General features: G+C 36.7%; 2 protein-coding genes across 3 annotated transcripts in view; one reads left to right on the forward strand and one right to left on the reverse strand.

The window, feature by feature from the left end:
- Positions 1–2985: 2985 nt before the first annotated feature.
- On the forward strand, positions 2986–3341 carry ETFRF1 (electron transfer flavoprotein regulatory factor 1; the record flags this gene model as incomplete). The annotated part of the gene is made up of 2 exons (XM_080705048.1): positions 2986–3036; positions 3117–3341. The coding sequence occupies 2 exons, from the start codon at positions 2986–2988 to the stop codon at positions 3339–3341; spliced, it is 276 nt and encodes a 91-aa protein (XP_080561174.1).
- Positions 3342–9517: 6176 nt separating this feature from the next.
- Positions 9518–16274, reverse strand: part of KRAS (KRAS proto-oncogene, GTPase) — a gene marked incomplete at both ends in the record, with an annotated part of 29176 nt that continues 22419 nt past the window's right edge. Inside the window, one exon of one of the 2 annotated variants that reach the window (XM_080705210.1) lies at positions 9518–9634. In XM_080705210.1, coding sequence (XP_080561336.1) covers positions 9518–9634 — 117 coding nt within the window. Of the gene's footprint in view, positions 9635–14527; positions 14648–16274 lie in introns of those variants that run through there. The other variant, XM_080705211.1, reaches the window with a different exon arrangement.

The following is a 16274-nucleotide window of genomic DNA, read 5'->3' on the forward strand; positions in this document are numbered from 1 at the left end:
GTAGCTAGGTCCCTCCGCAACTTAGCAAGACCCTGTTTGAAAATTAAACCACACCTGACTGGGAAGAAAGGATTTGTTTGACTCCATTGTGTGTGTGTGTGTGTGTGTGTGTGTGTGTGTGTGTGTGTGTCATGAATTGGATTATAATTTGGGTTCCTGTGTGTCTTTGTCCCCCTTAAAAAAGCCAGAAAAGCAATAAATTTATGACCTTGAGCAAGAAAAGGTCTGCTTAACTGCTATACTGGTATCAAGTACCTTTCAGGTATAGTTTTTAAAGTTTCAGAATAAGTGCTTATACCCAGCAACTCCCCAGAGAGGCATAATCCAAGTTACATGCAGGTCCTGACTGGCAGCAGATTGAGCACGTACCCACCTTATCCACTCACTGGCAGACCAAGGTTTGGATAGAGTTCTACTCCATGTATATCCTAGCACCACTCTTCGTAGTTTTAGCAGCAAGCTGGGTGTGGTGGTGCACACTTGTAATCCCAGTACTTGAGAGGCTGAGACAGGAGGATCTGGGTTCGCGGCCAGCCCCAGCTACTTAGTGAGGCCCTCTGCAACTTAGTGAGACCCTGTTTCAAAACAAACAAAAAAATAGGGCTGGGGTGTAGCTTGGAGGTAGAATGTCCCTGGAAGAATGTCCCAGTACCAAAAAAAAACAAAACAAACAAAAAAAAACACTAGCATTTCTATTCAGTTATTTTAACAATTTTATTGATGCACAATAAAGTATAATTTGATAAATTTGATAAATATGAGAAATGATCACAATCAAAACAATACACATATCCATCATCCCCCAAAATTGCCTCATGCATCTTTGATTCCTACCCTGGTCTCCAGCCTCTCACTCCTCAAGCTCTTGTATTGTTTTTAGTGTATATGTGTGTGTGTGTGTGGTCCTGGGGATGGAACCCAGGGGCTTTCTACCTCTGGGCTACACTCCCAGAACCCCCCCTACACACACACACAATCTAAGCACTGGCATCATGCCTTTCAAATAATGAAATATGTAAAGTTTGTCAAAATGCCTAGAGATGAAGGGGCAGATGCGGTCATAATGGGAATCTGTATTACTGTACTGTATGACTGAACCAGAATTAATGAGAGGACTTATTTAACACAACTATTTTTAATTGAATATGGGTGCTAAAATTTAATCTATGTTTTCTGCTAGTTAGCTTTAAAATATCTGAAAACTTAGTTTAAAAATACAGGATGCATTCTGCATGACCATTGGAATAACCCATCCAAAAGCCATTCGTGGAGCTGAGCACAGTGGGCACCTAGGGAGGGGGAGAGATGAGGGCTCTGGGCCCACAGGAGTGGCGCGGCCGCAGGTGGAGAGCGTGCTGGGGTGGACGCTGCTGCACAGGCGGCTGGGGCTGGAGCTGCGTGAGGCTTCCAGGAAGGGGAACTGGTACAGCCTACCACTGTTCTCTGAGCTCAGGGCAATGAGGAGGGGTGGGGAGTGTGACCTGGTACTAGGGCTGAGCCCAGAGGGGAGTGGTGCTGAGTGGAGACAGTGACAGAGATTTGGTTACGTGGTGGTCAGGGGGGACTGTCCACAAAGTCAGTCTATATTTTATGGAGAAAATGGGAATCAGATTTCTCATTTTTGTTGGACAAGTGTTTAAACCATGGAGAAGAGACTGAAAGTCAACCCTGCAGTGTTAGAATTAAATGTTATCAGGTTATAGAGCTCACTATAAAAGTCAGTGTATACACACACCACTTGTCCTTTAAGATGTACTGGGAACAGGGACAAACCCACAGTAATGAGCACTTCCAGCATTCAGATATTACTGTCCGAAATATTCCACCTAGCTAGTAGTTTCTAAATACTGTTCTCCACTAGGAGAACTAGGTACCTTGAGACATAATTTGGGTGGAGAATCTTGGCTCCAATGACTTCAATCAGATGATAAAATTACTATCAGCCACAACGGAAGACCTTGGAATTGTGTCCACCTGGTAGGATGCAATGTTAGGTGATTTATCCTTACAACTCTAACATCGGGAATTATTTTCCAGGTTTAGGCTGTCATGGAGCCTCAGGAAACCTCTTCTCCTTAGTGGTGTTAGCAGATTACAGCTCAAGAGGCACACGCTTGCACTGGGTGTGGCTGTCCTGGGCTTCGCCCACCTGGCTTACTGTTTCAGTGCCCGCCAGCCTGACTCATGTCCAGTCTTCTCACCTCTAGCCTGCCTCTGGAGCAGCCCTCTGGATTTGATCACAACTTTTTCTGTCCTCCAAATAGATCTGGCCTTGCTTTGAAAGCAAAGACAATTTTACTTTTGATAAGGGAGCTGAGGCTCCTCAGAAAGTTTATGTGCTCTGTACAACACAGTTGTGAGGTGGAGTTCAGATCTAGTTCCAGCTCATTCCATTTTGCATTTAAGGAGAGATGCCTATGCATCTATGATGACCCCCTCCCCCTTTTGGTACGGGGAATTAAAGCCAAGGACATTCTTTACACCCCCAGCTCCTATATTTTTATTTTAACTTTTATTTTTATTTTTTGCAGTACTGGGAGTGGAAGCCAGGGGCATTCTACCTCTGAGCTACACAGCCCTCCAGCCCTATTTTTATTTTTTATTTTGAAACGGTCTCACTAAATTGCTGAGGCTGCCCTCAAACCTGGGATGCTCCTGTTTCAGCCCGCTGCATCTGGCAGATGATCCCTTTTCTCATCCTGTTTCCTTTAGAGGACTTAACACATCCATCATTACCTTGTGTGCTTAGTTGTCTAAGGAGTTCTTCAAGAGCACATTATCTTACCTGACAAGTTCACAGCTATCTCTCAGTGCCTGGAACATAAAGGTGTCCAGTAAATATTTATCAAATGTTTAAAAAGTTACTATTTTTTCCCAGCATATAAATCTTTGATTCTTTTTTAATGATGACAATGAAGTTATTTGCAAAAACTTTCCTTTTCTTTAGGTATGTTATTTGTAAAACTGGATTAATTTCCATGTTAAATGAAAATGGCCAATCCTTTAAGAGGAGAAGTACGGAATCTTTACAAGAATGTAAGTAATTACATCACCAGTTTTATAAACATATCGTCAAATGATATGAATTGATTAGAAATAATCTTTCTTTTTTAAAGCTGCTGTATCTTGGACGGGACTATCCAAAAGGAGCAGACTACTTTAAAAGGCGTTTGAAGAATGTTTTCCTAAAAAACAAAGATGTGAAGGACCCAGAGAAGATCAAAGAACTTATTAAACGAGGCGAATTTGTAATGAAAGAGCTAGAAGCCTTATACTTCCTTAGGAAGTACAGAGCTATGAAGCAGCGCTATTATACAGATAACAACAAAACCGACCATTAGGTTAGACATCAGCTGAACACCAGTGCCAACTGCTCATGTATACCAAATAGCAGAAGTCTAATTTAAAATGGCAAGATATATGTTTGAACTAACAATCTCTGATGGCTCTATCCACAACCCTTTATGTTCTATTTTTATTACTAAAATAGTAATTTAGCTATGTTACCAAGTATAAATTAATGAGTATTCAATTTTGGAATAAAATATGCACTTAATTTTCTAACGTAATAGGATGTTAATCTGTTATTCTTAGCCAATTTCTCAATTTTCTGACAAAAATGCCATTTAATTGGCAAAACAATTTCTTACACATTTATTCCCCTTAAATTTTTGGAATGCCTTTTATTTTTGACCCAATCTGGCATAGTAATATATTAAAGTTTCATTACAAAATAAATATTCCCAAGAACTGATCTAAATGCAGTTCTACAGATTATATATATATATGAAGGTGCCTTTTTAAAAATTACTTTTTTTTGGCATGTTGTAGTCCCCCTCATGCAGGTCAGAGGGATAGGCCCACATGCACACACAGCACTCGGTGCACTCCCCCTCCCACTCCCACCCCTTCACCTGCCGTACTAAGCTTGGCCTTGGTAGTTTTACCTGAGTGCAGAGTACCACTGCAGTGTTTGCTCTCTTTACTGTCCACCAGTGCCCTCTGTAGCCCCTCTCCATCATTCCACTGGGGTTTCTCCTCGTCATCTGGTGCCCCTTGTTTCCTGACTTCTCCCCAGCCTCCTTCTACATGAGAAAAGACATGACTCTCTACTTTCTGAGTGGCTAATCTCATTTAGCAAGAGTTCCCTAGATCCACGCATTCTCCTGAAAATGCCACAATCTTGTTCTTTAGTGGGGTAGAATTCCATTTGTATGTACCCCATGTTTCTGTTGTATATCATTGACCTCATTTCATAAAAAGTAACAGTATTATCCTTTTTTGTTATAAAAGTAGATCTGTTTTGCATATACTTCTCAATGAGCTATTATGGCAGTGGGCCTAATCTTAACAGGACTTTAAGTGTAGGCAAACACTTAAACTTTTATGTTCTTAGCAATTTTTTAAGGTAACAGATTATTTCTAACCTAAAAGCTACCAAAAAAGATTTGCTGGGATACCTACTTTAATGTCTTTAACTTACAAAGTATTCCATATCAGTTTTCCATCAAGAAATACAAATCAGAGCCAGTACTTGGGAGGCGCAGACAGGAAGATCACAGGTTCAAGGCCAGCCTCTGCAACCTAGTAAGGCCTTGTTTCAAAGAAAAACAACAACAAAAAAATTGTGATGGTAGGTATTGAACCCAGGGGCATTCTACCTCTGAGCTACACCCCCAGCCCGATTTTTTTATTTTTTAATTCGAAACAGGGTCTCACTGAGAATTTGCAACAGGGTCTCACTGAGTTGCAAAGGGCCCAAGTAGCTGAGGCTGGCCTAGAACCTGGATCCTCCTGTCTCAGCCTCCCAAATGCTGAGATTAGAAGCCTGTGCCACCAAGCCTGGCTTCAAAGCAAGGTCTGAGGTGTAACTCAGAAATAGAAGCCCTGGGGTTCAATCTGCAGAAAAAAAGGAAGGAGGGAGGGAAAGAGGGTAGGCAGAGGGAGACGCTGTCTCAAGGCTGAGGGTATGGCTCTGTGGTACAGCACATGCCTAACATGTAGGGTTCTTGATGTGCTCCCCAGTACCACCATAGAAACAAAACAAACAAAGATTAAAGAAAAACAAGTGGGAAAAGAAAAAGAAATACACTCTATCATGGTCACCATAACTATTTTTATTACATTACAATAATTAGGAGCAGTACAGTTCATGACAAAAATATTACAAATTTCAGATCACTTCACAGCACATACTCCTATAAACATTTAAAAGTTAATTTTAATTAAAAGAATGGTCATTTTTAAATTTAATTTTTGATATGACCAACATTCCTAGGTCAGCGCAACCAAATGATGGAAAAGAACTGGATCACACTGCATATGTCCCACAAAAAAAGCACAATGTACAAAATGTGCATGTTTCAGTTTACACTATACAAAAATAGTTAAAATACATTCCAGGTAAACATGTTACATTAAGAAATAGGACTAGGAAGAAATTGGCACTCAAAGAAAAAAATGCTAAAGTATTTTCAACATGAAAACACAAGACAGTGGAACTGGAAACTTTCAGATAAAACATGTAACCCATTTAACTCTGAGAAGTAGAGGTGGACCCTCGAGACTGACATTTTGTAAATAATGTTTTCCCTAAATTCACCTAAAATGCCTATCGCCATCCCAAACAGGCACTTTATAAAACTAAAACACAAATATTAACCTCACAGACTATCCAAGAACTAAGTGTGTATCATTAGAATGAAATAATTTCATTTTTTGACAATTTTATAGCTACCAGTGGTAAGCTATTCAATTTCCCAGTGCAGAATGCATGCTACTCAATGTAACAGAAATGATTAAACATAAATTCAGCTTTAACTTCTGGATTTCTAAAAGCATTACTACAAAATTATCAAGAAAGTATTACTCTGACAAATGGGACTGATTTCAGGTGATTTTTACTGCCTCTTAAAAAAAGAATAACCTCAAAGGTATATATTTGTTTTGGGGGGAAACACTGGAATACAAATGAGATGAAATTGTACAAACTAACTTGACATGCCTCACAGATCTTCTTTGACATATCAGGACAAAACTGTGCAATGGTGGCCAAGGTTTTGATAACCTATAAAAGTTAGGTTCTAAATTCCTATGCAGTGCGACTCAGTTAAGAGAGCCTACGACTCCTACTTGAGAATATTCACTCAAATTATACTACATATGTCTGCTATATATTCTGCCCACAAACATGTCAATGCCTAAGACTATGTAATTTCGCATTTTCAACCTCAACAGTGTTTTTATCTTTAAGGCTATAGTAATTAGATAACATGTTTATTTCTAGGATTCTCTCCCCTTTTAAAATCTCTACAAAGACAAACTTTTTGTTAAACCATTCATATGATAGAGGATAATTGCCACTACTTTAAAAAATTTACCCAGTTATATAAAAAAATTCAAGAATCCTGAATATCTTGTTATGCATTGCAGTTCCTAAAGTATATCCATTTCTTTCTCTGTGTAGAAACAAGAGGAAATGCCTAAGTCTTAATCTCCTACCCAGTTCCATAAATATGTAGTTTAGTAGGACAGTTCACAAATAATATTGATTTGACAAAGAGGTTTCCTTTTCTGTGTATTAGCTCAGGTGCCTTTTAGAAGTCAGTATTTTATCTTCAAGACTATTTTAATTACTTATACAAAGAGACAACTAGAATATTAAACACTTGGGGATTTTTACTCCTTTAAAACAATGAAATAATTTATATAAAGGTGCTTGATTAATCAATTATATTCAAATCATAGCAAAACAATTATTGTACAATTGGAAGAAATCTTAGAAACTAAACACCCTCCTTTGCAAAACTAAAATATGCATTTTGATCTGGACATGGTGGTGCACACCTATATTCCCAGTTCTTGGGAGGCTGAGACAGGAGGATCACAGGTTTGCAGCTTCAGTGAGGCCCTCCACAACAAAGTGAAACCCTATTTCAAAATAAAAATAAAAGGAGTTGGGGGTGTAACTCAGAGGTAGGAGGCCCTTGGGTCAATCCCCAGCATATATACACACAAAAAAGTAGTACATTACTCCAGTAAGGCCTTACTAAGACTATGTAAGGATAAGAATTATATCCCTTTGAAGACACCATTATCCCCACTGCCTTGTTTACTGGCTGACATATGACAGGTACTAAATCAATGTTTGTTGAATAGGTGAATTTTGCTAAAAAGTAAGCTTCATGAATTAAATTTTAAAGTATTTTTACTAAGATTTTAGTTATTAAAGCAATGGTATGCATCACTGTTACCAGGATTAGTCCTATATATAGATTTTAGTACTACCTTTATTAAATTCTCCTTCCACCAAATAGAGCTCTGTCTATTCTAAGTTTGAAATTTCTACTTAAAAATTTCTACTTGAGTTAGGCATGGTGGTGCAAACTTGTAATCCCCGCGCTTCGGAGGCTGAGACAGGAGAATCGCACAGGTTCGAAGCCAGCCTCAGCTACTTAGTGAGGCTCTCAGCAACTTAGTGAGACCCTGTTTCCAAATACAATATAAAATAGGTCTGGGAGGATAGCCCGGAGGTAGAAAGCCCTGGGTTCCACTCCCAGTACCACCAAAAAAACCAACCAAACAAACAAACAAAAAAATTCTACTTGATTACCAAATGGACCAGGCAGCAAAGAGATGGTGTTCAATGGACCAAGACTAAATTCCAACTACAAGAACCCTGACTGTTAGATCCCATCCCATATGGTATTTGTCAGATTACTTTGAGCTCTGAGGAAGTAAGATGCGGGGCAATTCTACTGTACCTTCATGGACAACGAGAGCTCTGCAGCCGCACTCAAGTGTGAGGTTAAAGGGGTTAAAGCATTAAAAGAAAACTGCTTAAGTCCCGAGCAGTGTGGAAGCCGGAGGACAAGCAAGATGACCTGGAGAACGCGTTTTCAGATACAGACTGTGCTCTTGTGCAATTTTGCCCAGGTCAGGAATTAAGATGATAATACAGGTAAAAAGTTACAGATTGTGCTGAGCTTAACAAATAGGTGTATCTTTATGTAAACTGGATGTAAATTACATGGTTGTAAAGCTAGAGCCTTTCAGATGACTTAAAGTGGATAGTAAAGTTCTAAAAGATACCTCATCTAGGATCTAAGTCACCTTCCTCCTAGTCAATCATACAAATCAAGTAACACTTTAAATGCACCAAAAGAAGTTTTTATTAATGTTAATTATTTTCAAAGCATTAGATATTCTTAAATATGGATCAGACTTGAAAAAAATTTATGATGTTACTTTAGCCCAGTGTTAAGAGAACTAGCCCAAAGTAAAGAGTATGAAACTTCAATTCATTGCTTAAAAAACATTGAATGTCAGCACCCTCCACTTTGCAACTTTTCAGTTCATAGTTTAAAATAATGTTTTATACACAGAAGTGATGCTACTGATTTGTCAGCAGGACATCCCAGTGAGAAAGCATCTTATTGAGCTATCCAAACTCTCCAGGTCCCCACTGACCAACCATGCAGGACAGTGCTGATGACCACGGGGATCAGTCCCTGCTTGTGAAACTCTCCAAGTTTCACACAGGGCCTTGGCCTCAAACCTTGGTCTCTTCAACACCAACCAAGCTATAACTGGCTCAAATCTCTTCAATATCAATACCAGAATTAAAACTATTTTCAAAGACTATAGTCCAAGAAGAATTTATGGTTATGATAAGAGTGATAATCTACACAGGGAGACTACATTTAATTCCTATCAGACTTTTTAAACTTAAAATTGTTTCAATTATTATAAAAATTTAGTAGTATGTTAATATAGCCCCCAAATGGCTGCTATAATCCCCATTTCATTCTAGATCTGCCAGAACAGGAAAATCTAGTTTTACAACAATTTACCTAATGTGGAAAGTCAATGGCCTTTTAATATTTTTCCACTGCCTTATTTTTTCCATTTTTTCTTTTTATAGAAAAAATATATTATTTTTGGAAGAATGACCATGACTAATAGCAAGGGCAAGGGGTAGAAAAGCTTTGCAAAAAGTGTCTGTTTACACTCAGGAAGGATGATAGCTGTAGGGCAGGAGCCCTAGAGGAGCAATCAAAAGGAAACCCGTCCATTCATGACCCTTCCATGTTTCAGTGAAACCAATCATGAAGTTATGATTACTAATTAATCAATTCATGTGCCTAGATAAAACACACAACAGGGATGATTGGAAAGCTTCATTAACCTGTTTTACACTAACGTTCACAATTGGTAAGAAAAACAGGAAGTGATCAACTTGCATGCACCAAAACCCAAGACAGTAATCTTAGGTATTCAGTTTCTTTTTCACAGGCATTGCTAGTTCAAAAACCAAAACTCAGGGAATACTGGCACTTAAAGGGAAAAAAAAGTTTCCACTGTCATCTTAAAGTAAGCATTTAAGATAAAGGCTAACAGTCTGCATGGAACAACAAAAAAATAGGTAATGCTAAAACAAATGCTAATAATTTAGTATAATGTACAAAAATCACCACTTTTACTTAAGTATACCTTAAGAAAAAAGTACAAATTGTATTTACATAATTATACACTTTGTCTTTGACTTCTTTTTCTTCTTTTTACCATCTTTGCTCATCTTTTCTTTATGTTTTCGAATTTCTCGAACTAATGTATAGAAGGCATCATCAACACCCTGAAATACAGAAAAGTATTAAAATATGAAGACATGTATATGGTGGTTCAAGGTACAGAGGTCATAGATTCCATTATTAAAGGAATATTTAATAATAAAGACACTTTACATTTTCCTTTGGACAAGGGTATACATAAGACTTTCAGATCTGTGTGTGTATAGGTACCAGGGTTGAACCCAAGGGTGTTCTACCTGTGAACTATACCTCAGGCTATATATATATATATATATATATATATATATATATATATATATATATATATGTGTGTGTGTGTGTGTGTATGTGTATATATATAATGTACATATATGTATATGTGTGTGTATATATATGTATACAATATGTATATATATGTATATATGTAGGGTTTTTTGTTTTTTGGTGGGTCTGGAACCCAGGGGCATTTGACCTCTGAACTACACCCTCTGCCCTATTTTTTATTCTTTATTTTGAAACAGGGTCTCACTAAGTTGCAGAGGGCCTCACTAAGTAGCTGAAGCAGTCCTTGAACCACAATCCTACTGTCTCAGCCTCTCAAATGTTGGGATTACAAGCGTGCGCCACCACACTTTATATTTTTATTTTGAAGCAGGGCCTCACTAAATTACTGAGGCTGAGCTCAAATCTGCAAACCTGTTTCAGCCTCCCAAGTACTGGGATTACAAGTGTGTGTCACCACACCCAGTTGACTTTTAGGATGCTTAAAATATTTTCTTCACTGATATTTTGACATTATAAATAGGAATCTGATTTTTAAAACATAATTATAATTCAATGGCACAGTCTCACATAAGCTTAACAGATGACTTTTTTTCCCAACAGAACTTAATTTGCTACTAATTTTTCCATACTGGCAAACCTTAGTTACCAAAATCCAAGTAAGTGTGTGTGTGTGTGTGTGTGTGTGTGTGTGTGTGTGTGTGTGTGTGTGTGTCTGCATGCCTGTGTATGTACACTTATTTGTCACTGAGTTTCTGGACTTTAGATATAAGCCATGCAGCTGTAAAATGTCTTCACAATTTTATTAAATCTTCAAAGCAATATTTTAACTCTGGTTCCACAGTTACATAAAATCTTTTGGATTTAAATAATGTGCAGCAATGTAAATAGTATCTATTTTTTCAGTTTTCAAATAATATGCATAAAATCTTAATTTTAATTCATATTATCATTTTAAATAAGTTTTTTTTTGGTTTTTTTTTTTGTTTTTTTTTGGTTTTTTTAGTGACCCTAACAAAAAAATACTCCTAGAATAACATAATGACTGATTTGTGGAGAAAGCGAACTCACTGGAATCATGGTGCAAGTTTGCCAGTATGGATGACAGCTGTTGGCTTATTATTTTAGTTTTTGTTTAGAATGAGATATTCAAAATTATCAACACTGGCCATTGAGTCCCACGTCTATCTGTGAGCAAAGTATATAAATATAGCTAAAAATGATTTTAAGTTAGAATAATTTTCAGCTAGTAATACACAGTGTGAAAAGCAGCGTTCTGGAAGTGGTGGTGTACAGTAGGTTTTAACACTGCAATATACTTAATTATGCAAAATCCACGTACGAGTCAATTCTTGCTGTGCCTGCTAAAAAGCAAATTAGATGTAAGTAAAAGCCAAAAAAATTAAAGAAAAATATATGTTCAGCTCTGTATTTTAAATTCTGTCCAACCTAGTAGTAACTATAAAAAGAAAACTTATTAACCCAATAATCCTTCCCAACCTAGATACTAGAGGGAGTCTTATGAGTGAAAACCCAACAAATTAATCAATTAATTACCTTTGTTGAAAAGTACAAGCTATATTGTAAATATGCCATGCATAAATCTGTCAAAGTATCTTGAAAATAATTCCAATTTAAGTTGGAAAGCATTTATCTTAAGAAGTAAACACAGGGGCAATGAGAGGTTTTCCCATTCAAACAAATAGTAGGTAGGTAAAATCCAGCACTGACTTGAATACAAGTGAATAAATGTTCACAAAAAGTACTCAAACTGCGCTCACTGATGTTTTCCACTTTCTGAAAATCATTACTGATAAAATACAAGCATTTGTTTTTGTTTCTCCCAAAGGGGAAATTATCAGTGATAATTTATCAGCAATACAATCAAAGACTAATTACATTTAAATCTCCCTTCCTGCTATTATTCTTAGGGAAAAGCTTCTAATGATATAATTAGATTATAACTCACCAATGCTAGAACATTTAGAATATAAACCCTTAGAAGGAGATGGAATCTTTTATTTTTTTTTGTTGGTACTGGGGATGGAACCCAGGGGCCTTCTACCTCCGGGCTATACTCCCAGACCTATTTTATATTTTTTATTTGGAAACAGGGTCTCTTAAGCCAGCAGAGGCTGGCTTCGAACCTGCATGATCCTCCTGTCTCCACCTCCCAAGCACAGGGATTACAAGTGTGCACCACCATGCCCGGCTCAGATGAAATCTTAAAAGAGGATCTAACTCCTTATTCTTCATATTCTTCATGAATTAATTCCCTTTGATCACACATTCTTATATAGTCTACTCTATTTCAACTACTTTTGTCATGATGGAAAATGGCATGGTACTAAACCAGTAAAACAGAAAAATTAAAAACTGTTAGATAAAAAGATTTAAAAACACATTCTAAAGTACGAATAATATACAAGAATTTATGAGACAATGAAGACAAAATTTAAGTTGGGTATGAAGGCACATTCCTGTAATCCCAGCAGCTGGGAGGCTGAGACAGGAGGATCTCAAGATTCTAGGCCAGCCTCAGCAACTTAGTGAGACCCTGTTGCCAAATAAAAGAGGGTTGGTGGTATAGTTCAGGGGTATAATGTCTCTGGGTTCGATCACTAGTACCAAAAAAAAAAAAAAAAAAAAAAGGCAATGAAGACAAAATTTAATAACATTACCTCTTCTAATATTCTAACATATCTCAAGTCTCATGCTGCGTTGAATTCTCTATCAGACAATTTCAGTGATTAGGGAAATGTCACAATTAACCTCAACTGAAAAATGAATTCCTTTTCTAATATGAGAACCACATGTAAATGACAAAAAGAATACCATGTAATTATTTTGTTTAAACCTATCTTTTTCAGGACTAAGAAAAACTGATTTGTATATACTTATCATTAACAAATCAATTTTAAATACATCTTGCCTAATGCCTGTTTTGAATATGAATTAAAGCATGAAAATTATTTTAAAATAGTTCTATTTTTAAAACTATCTAGTAGTAAGACCACAGGAAGAAAAAGTAAAAATTTAAAACCACCACTTAATTCTGGCCATAATATTGTTATTTCAAAAAGCTTAACTTCTCAAATTGCATCATAATGTTAAATTTTACCACAACTTCTAAATTTGAAGCACTGCTTTACACACAGTGATACTTTAGAAATACTGAGTTCATAAAACTCAATTAAAAATGTATGCCAGTAAATTCTTTGAGTCTTCTGAGTTTAGTAGATTAGTATACTACGTAATGTCCTTGGGGACTGAGTCTATCCTTTATATCATACATACGTATACCATTTTAGATATATAGATACATACTATATATACTATATACTTTAAACTTCTAGGAGAGATATACTAGTTATTTCACATGTAAAATTATCAACTTTTAGTTTAATTATCGCAATAAGGATATCCTAGTAGCTTGGAAAACTGCAATTTTACTTCATGTCCTTAAAAGAGCATACATATTTCCAACAATATGCAGCAAATATTTAAGCTTTTTTATACACTTGTCACCAACCTAATCAGTACTTGCTGGGCAAAAGAGAATTTCTAATGGGTTAGTTTAGAAAGGAACATAAGAGGCTGTACTCAGTAAGTCTTTACCGGGTAGCTGCTACGTGCCAGGAACCTCACTGGGCCACGAACATGCAAAGATGAAAAATATATGGTTTACAGAATCAGAGCTTGGGAGATTATGAGTAAGTGTTAGCTAATTCACATAACTAGCAATAAGAAAACTGGCATTCCAAACAAGAGCCATGACTCAAAGGAAAGTAGGAAATAACAGCATTTATTTACGTAAGGACAAAAATCCAGGTAAGACAATAGCCAATGGTGTTTTTAGGAAAAGGCCAAGAGCCTGGAGTGGGGGAGGTTTAGAATCATACCTGACATGCTGTACACCTTGAGCCTTACTGCACAGGTGGGCCAGTGACTACACTGACAGGTAAAAGCCTGACGTCTCTTAGCACCTCTCTGTTTGCACAGTGAATGACAGTGGTAACAGGTGAGACCAACTGGAAGCTGAACAGTCCCAGCTCTTAGGAGGGGCCTGAACTAACAGTGTGAACAAAGACACAGAAAATAACATCACGAGAACTCCTGAGTGCCTCCCAAACACCATGAAAAAAGAGATAATGAGCTTAAAAATCCCAGCTTCTTAAGCAAAAAAGTGACGTTGATGCCAGTAAGTTAGGGCACAGAGGTTGAAGAGTGATTATCCGCTTGTGCAATATCCAAAAGGAAAAATGTACTGTGAGGATGAGAGGCCTTTCCCATCTTCTGGGCCACTCAATCTTAGTATTCTATAGCAGTTCTTGTATTGTTTCTCTCTTTAAATAAAAATCAAAAGCTGATTATCTCAAAACTTGAGTAGAATTTTCCTTAAAAACAAGTTATTAGCTCCCAAATGTTGAGCTTACTTAAAACTAATTAAATCATCAGACCTTAGGCCAGGTGAGGATTTGTCTATCAGAGCCATCAAAATGGTCTCAATTACAATTATTACTGATTACTTTACAAACAAATGTACTAATTATGGAAACAAACTAAGTTTCTTATCTTTTAATACTCAAGTTAGAAGATCATCCCAAGTGGTTGCTACTTTATACTTCTGAAAAATACCTGCTTTCTGCTAGAGTTAATATACTGAACTTACCAGATTACATTATAATGCATTTTTTAATTTTCACACAGCCAGGAGTCTTTTCTTCTTTGCTGATTTTTTTCAATCTGTATTGTCGGATCTCTCTCACCAATGTATAAAAAGCATCCTCCACTCTCTGCATTGTAAAACACAACTTCTTTAAAGTCTGTTTTATTGGTAAGAGTAATTTATTGGGACAGCCATGTAGAAGAAATTTGAAACTATGAGCTTTGAGGTTTTTTTTTTTTTTTAAGACAGACATCAAACTGCTTAAATAATGAGGATGCAGTTTGAAAATATGCGCTGAAACCTGGTTTGTTTGTAAAAGTCATTTTGTTTCCTAACGGAATTTTAAAATGTTTCAAATTAGGAAACTAGGGGAGATTATGAAAACCTAAATATATCTATCAGTTATCTGGTACCAATTAACACAATCATTTTAGTTTGCTAATTGTGGAGTTAAAGCCTAAACTGAAGTTATGCTTAAATTATTTGACTTAGCAAAAACAGGCAAATTACGTACCATACATTCCCACCTACAGTAAGAAGTGGGGAGAAAAGCAGTACAAGGGGGTCTATGGACCTTGTTACAACAACAACAACAACAACAACAACACACACACACACACACACACACACACACACACACACACGTGTCTTACAGGAAATGTGAGTCAAGAGTCTGGACTCTCAAGTTTTATCTTCAATTAGAACACTTTCTAGCCAATTCCTAGGTCCTCAAGTGAAGTTGGGACTGGAACCTTTGTCCCAGTCTACATTATTTATATTAAAGGTTAAATAAGGGCTGCTTACCTAAATGGTAAAATTTAATAAAATGCTTATAATATACTTACAGAATAGGAGCAATGCATTCTGTATCTGTATTGCAAGTATTAAATCAAATTACAGAACATGGTCCAAACATACTGCCTTTACCTTCTGTATCCTAACTTAAATACTCTAGAGGCTTTTTTCTAGCTTAAGGCTATGATAAGAACATATAACAATTATAGTCATACATAGCCATCATGGAGATAAGCCATTTTATCTTACTAGTAGCCCAGAACATCAGGCAGTAACCTAAGGGACAAAGTGCTTATTAGCTAACTGCACTGTTCGTTTGTCCAGAAATATATACTATCAAAGTAGCTTGCATATAAAAGAAATGTGCAAAATTATTAACCTACATGTAGTATTAATTAGCTTGAAATATATAATATTTGTGTTCATTCTTCTAAAAGATTTAAGTGCTCAGGAAAGCTGGTGGACTGTAATATACATCTAATTTTAATCTGTGCATTTAATTTTAAAAATGGATTACTTTGGGGATTGGCATATTTTACCTTTCTGCAACTAGTAACATCAATGGTTATACTGAAGCAGCACCTGAAAGCTATTATTTATCAAAAGTATGACTCACCTTTTTTTTACAATTTTTTTTTTTTTTTTTGGCAGTACTGGGGATGGAACTCAGAGGCATTCTACCTCTGAACGACACCCCCAGCCCTATTTTTTATTTTGAAACAGGGTCTCATTAAGTTGCAGAGGGCCTCACTAAATAGCTGAGGCTGGCCATGAACCCAGATCCTCCTGTCTCAGCCTCCCAAATTCTGGGATTACAGGCATGCACCATCATGCCCACCTATATGACTCATCTTTTAAACTCAGTCGGAAAGAAAGAACTGACCACTGAGTATTAAGTGCGGTAAGTAAGCCAACCAGGGCTAATGTGAGTACACAATAGTCATTTGTATACCTACTTC

The sequence above is a fragment of the Muscardinus avellanarius genome, assembly GCF_963383645.1.
Source record: "Muscardinus avellanarius genome assembly, chromosome: 11".
Taxonomy (NCBI): Eukaryota; Metazoa; Chordata; class Mammalia; order Rodentia; family Gliridae; genus Muscardinus; species Muscardinus avellanarius.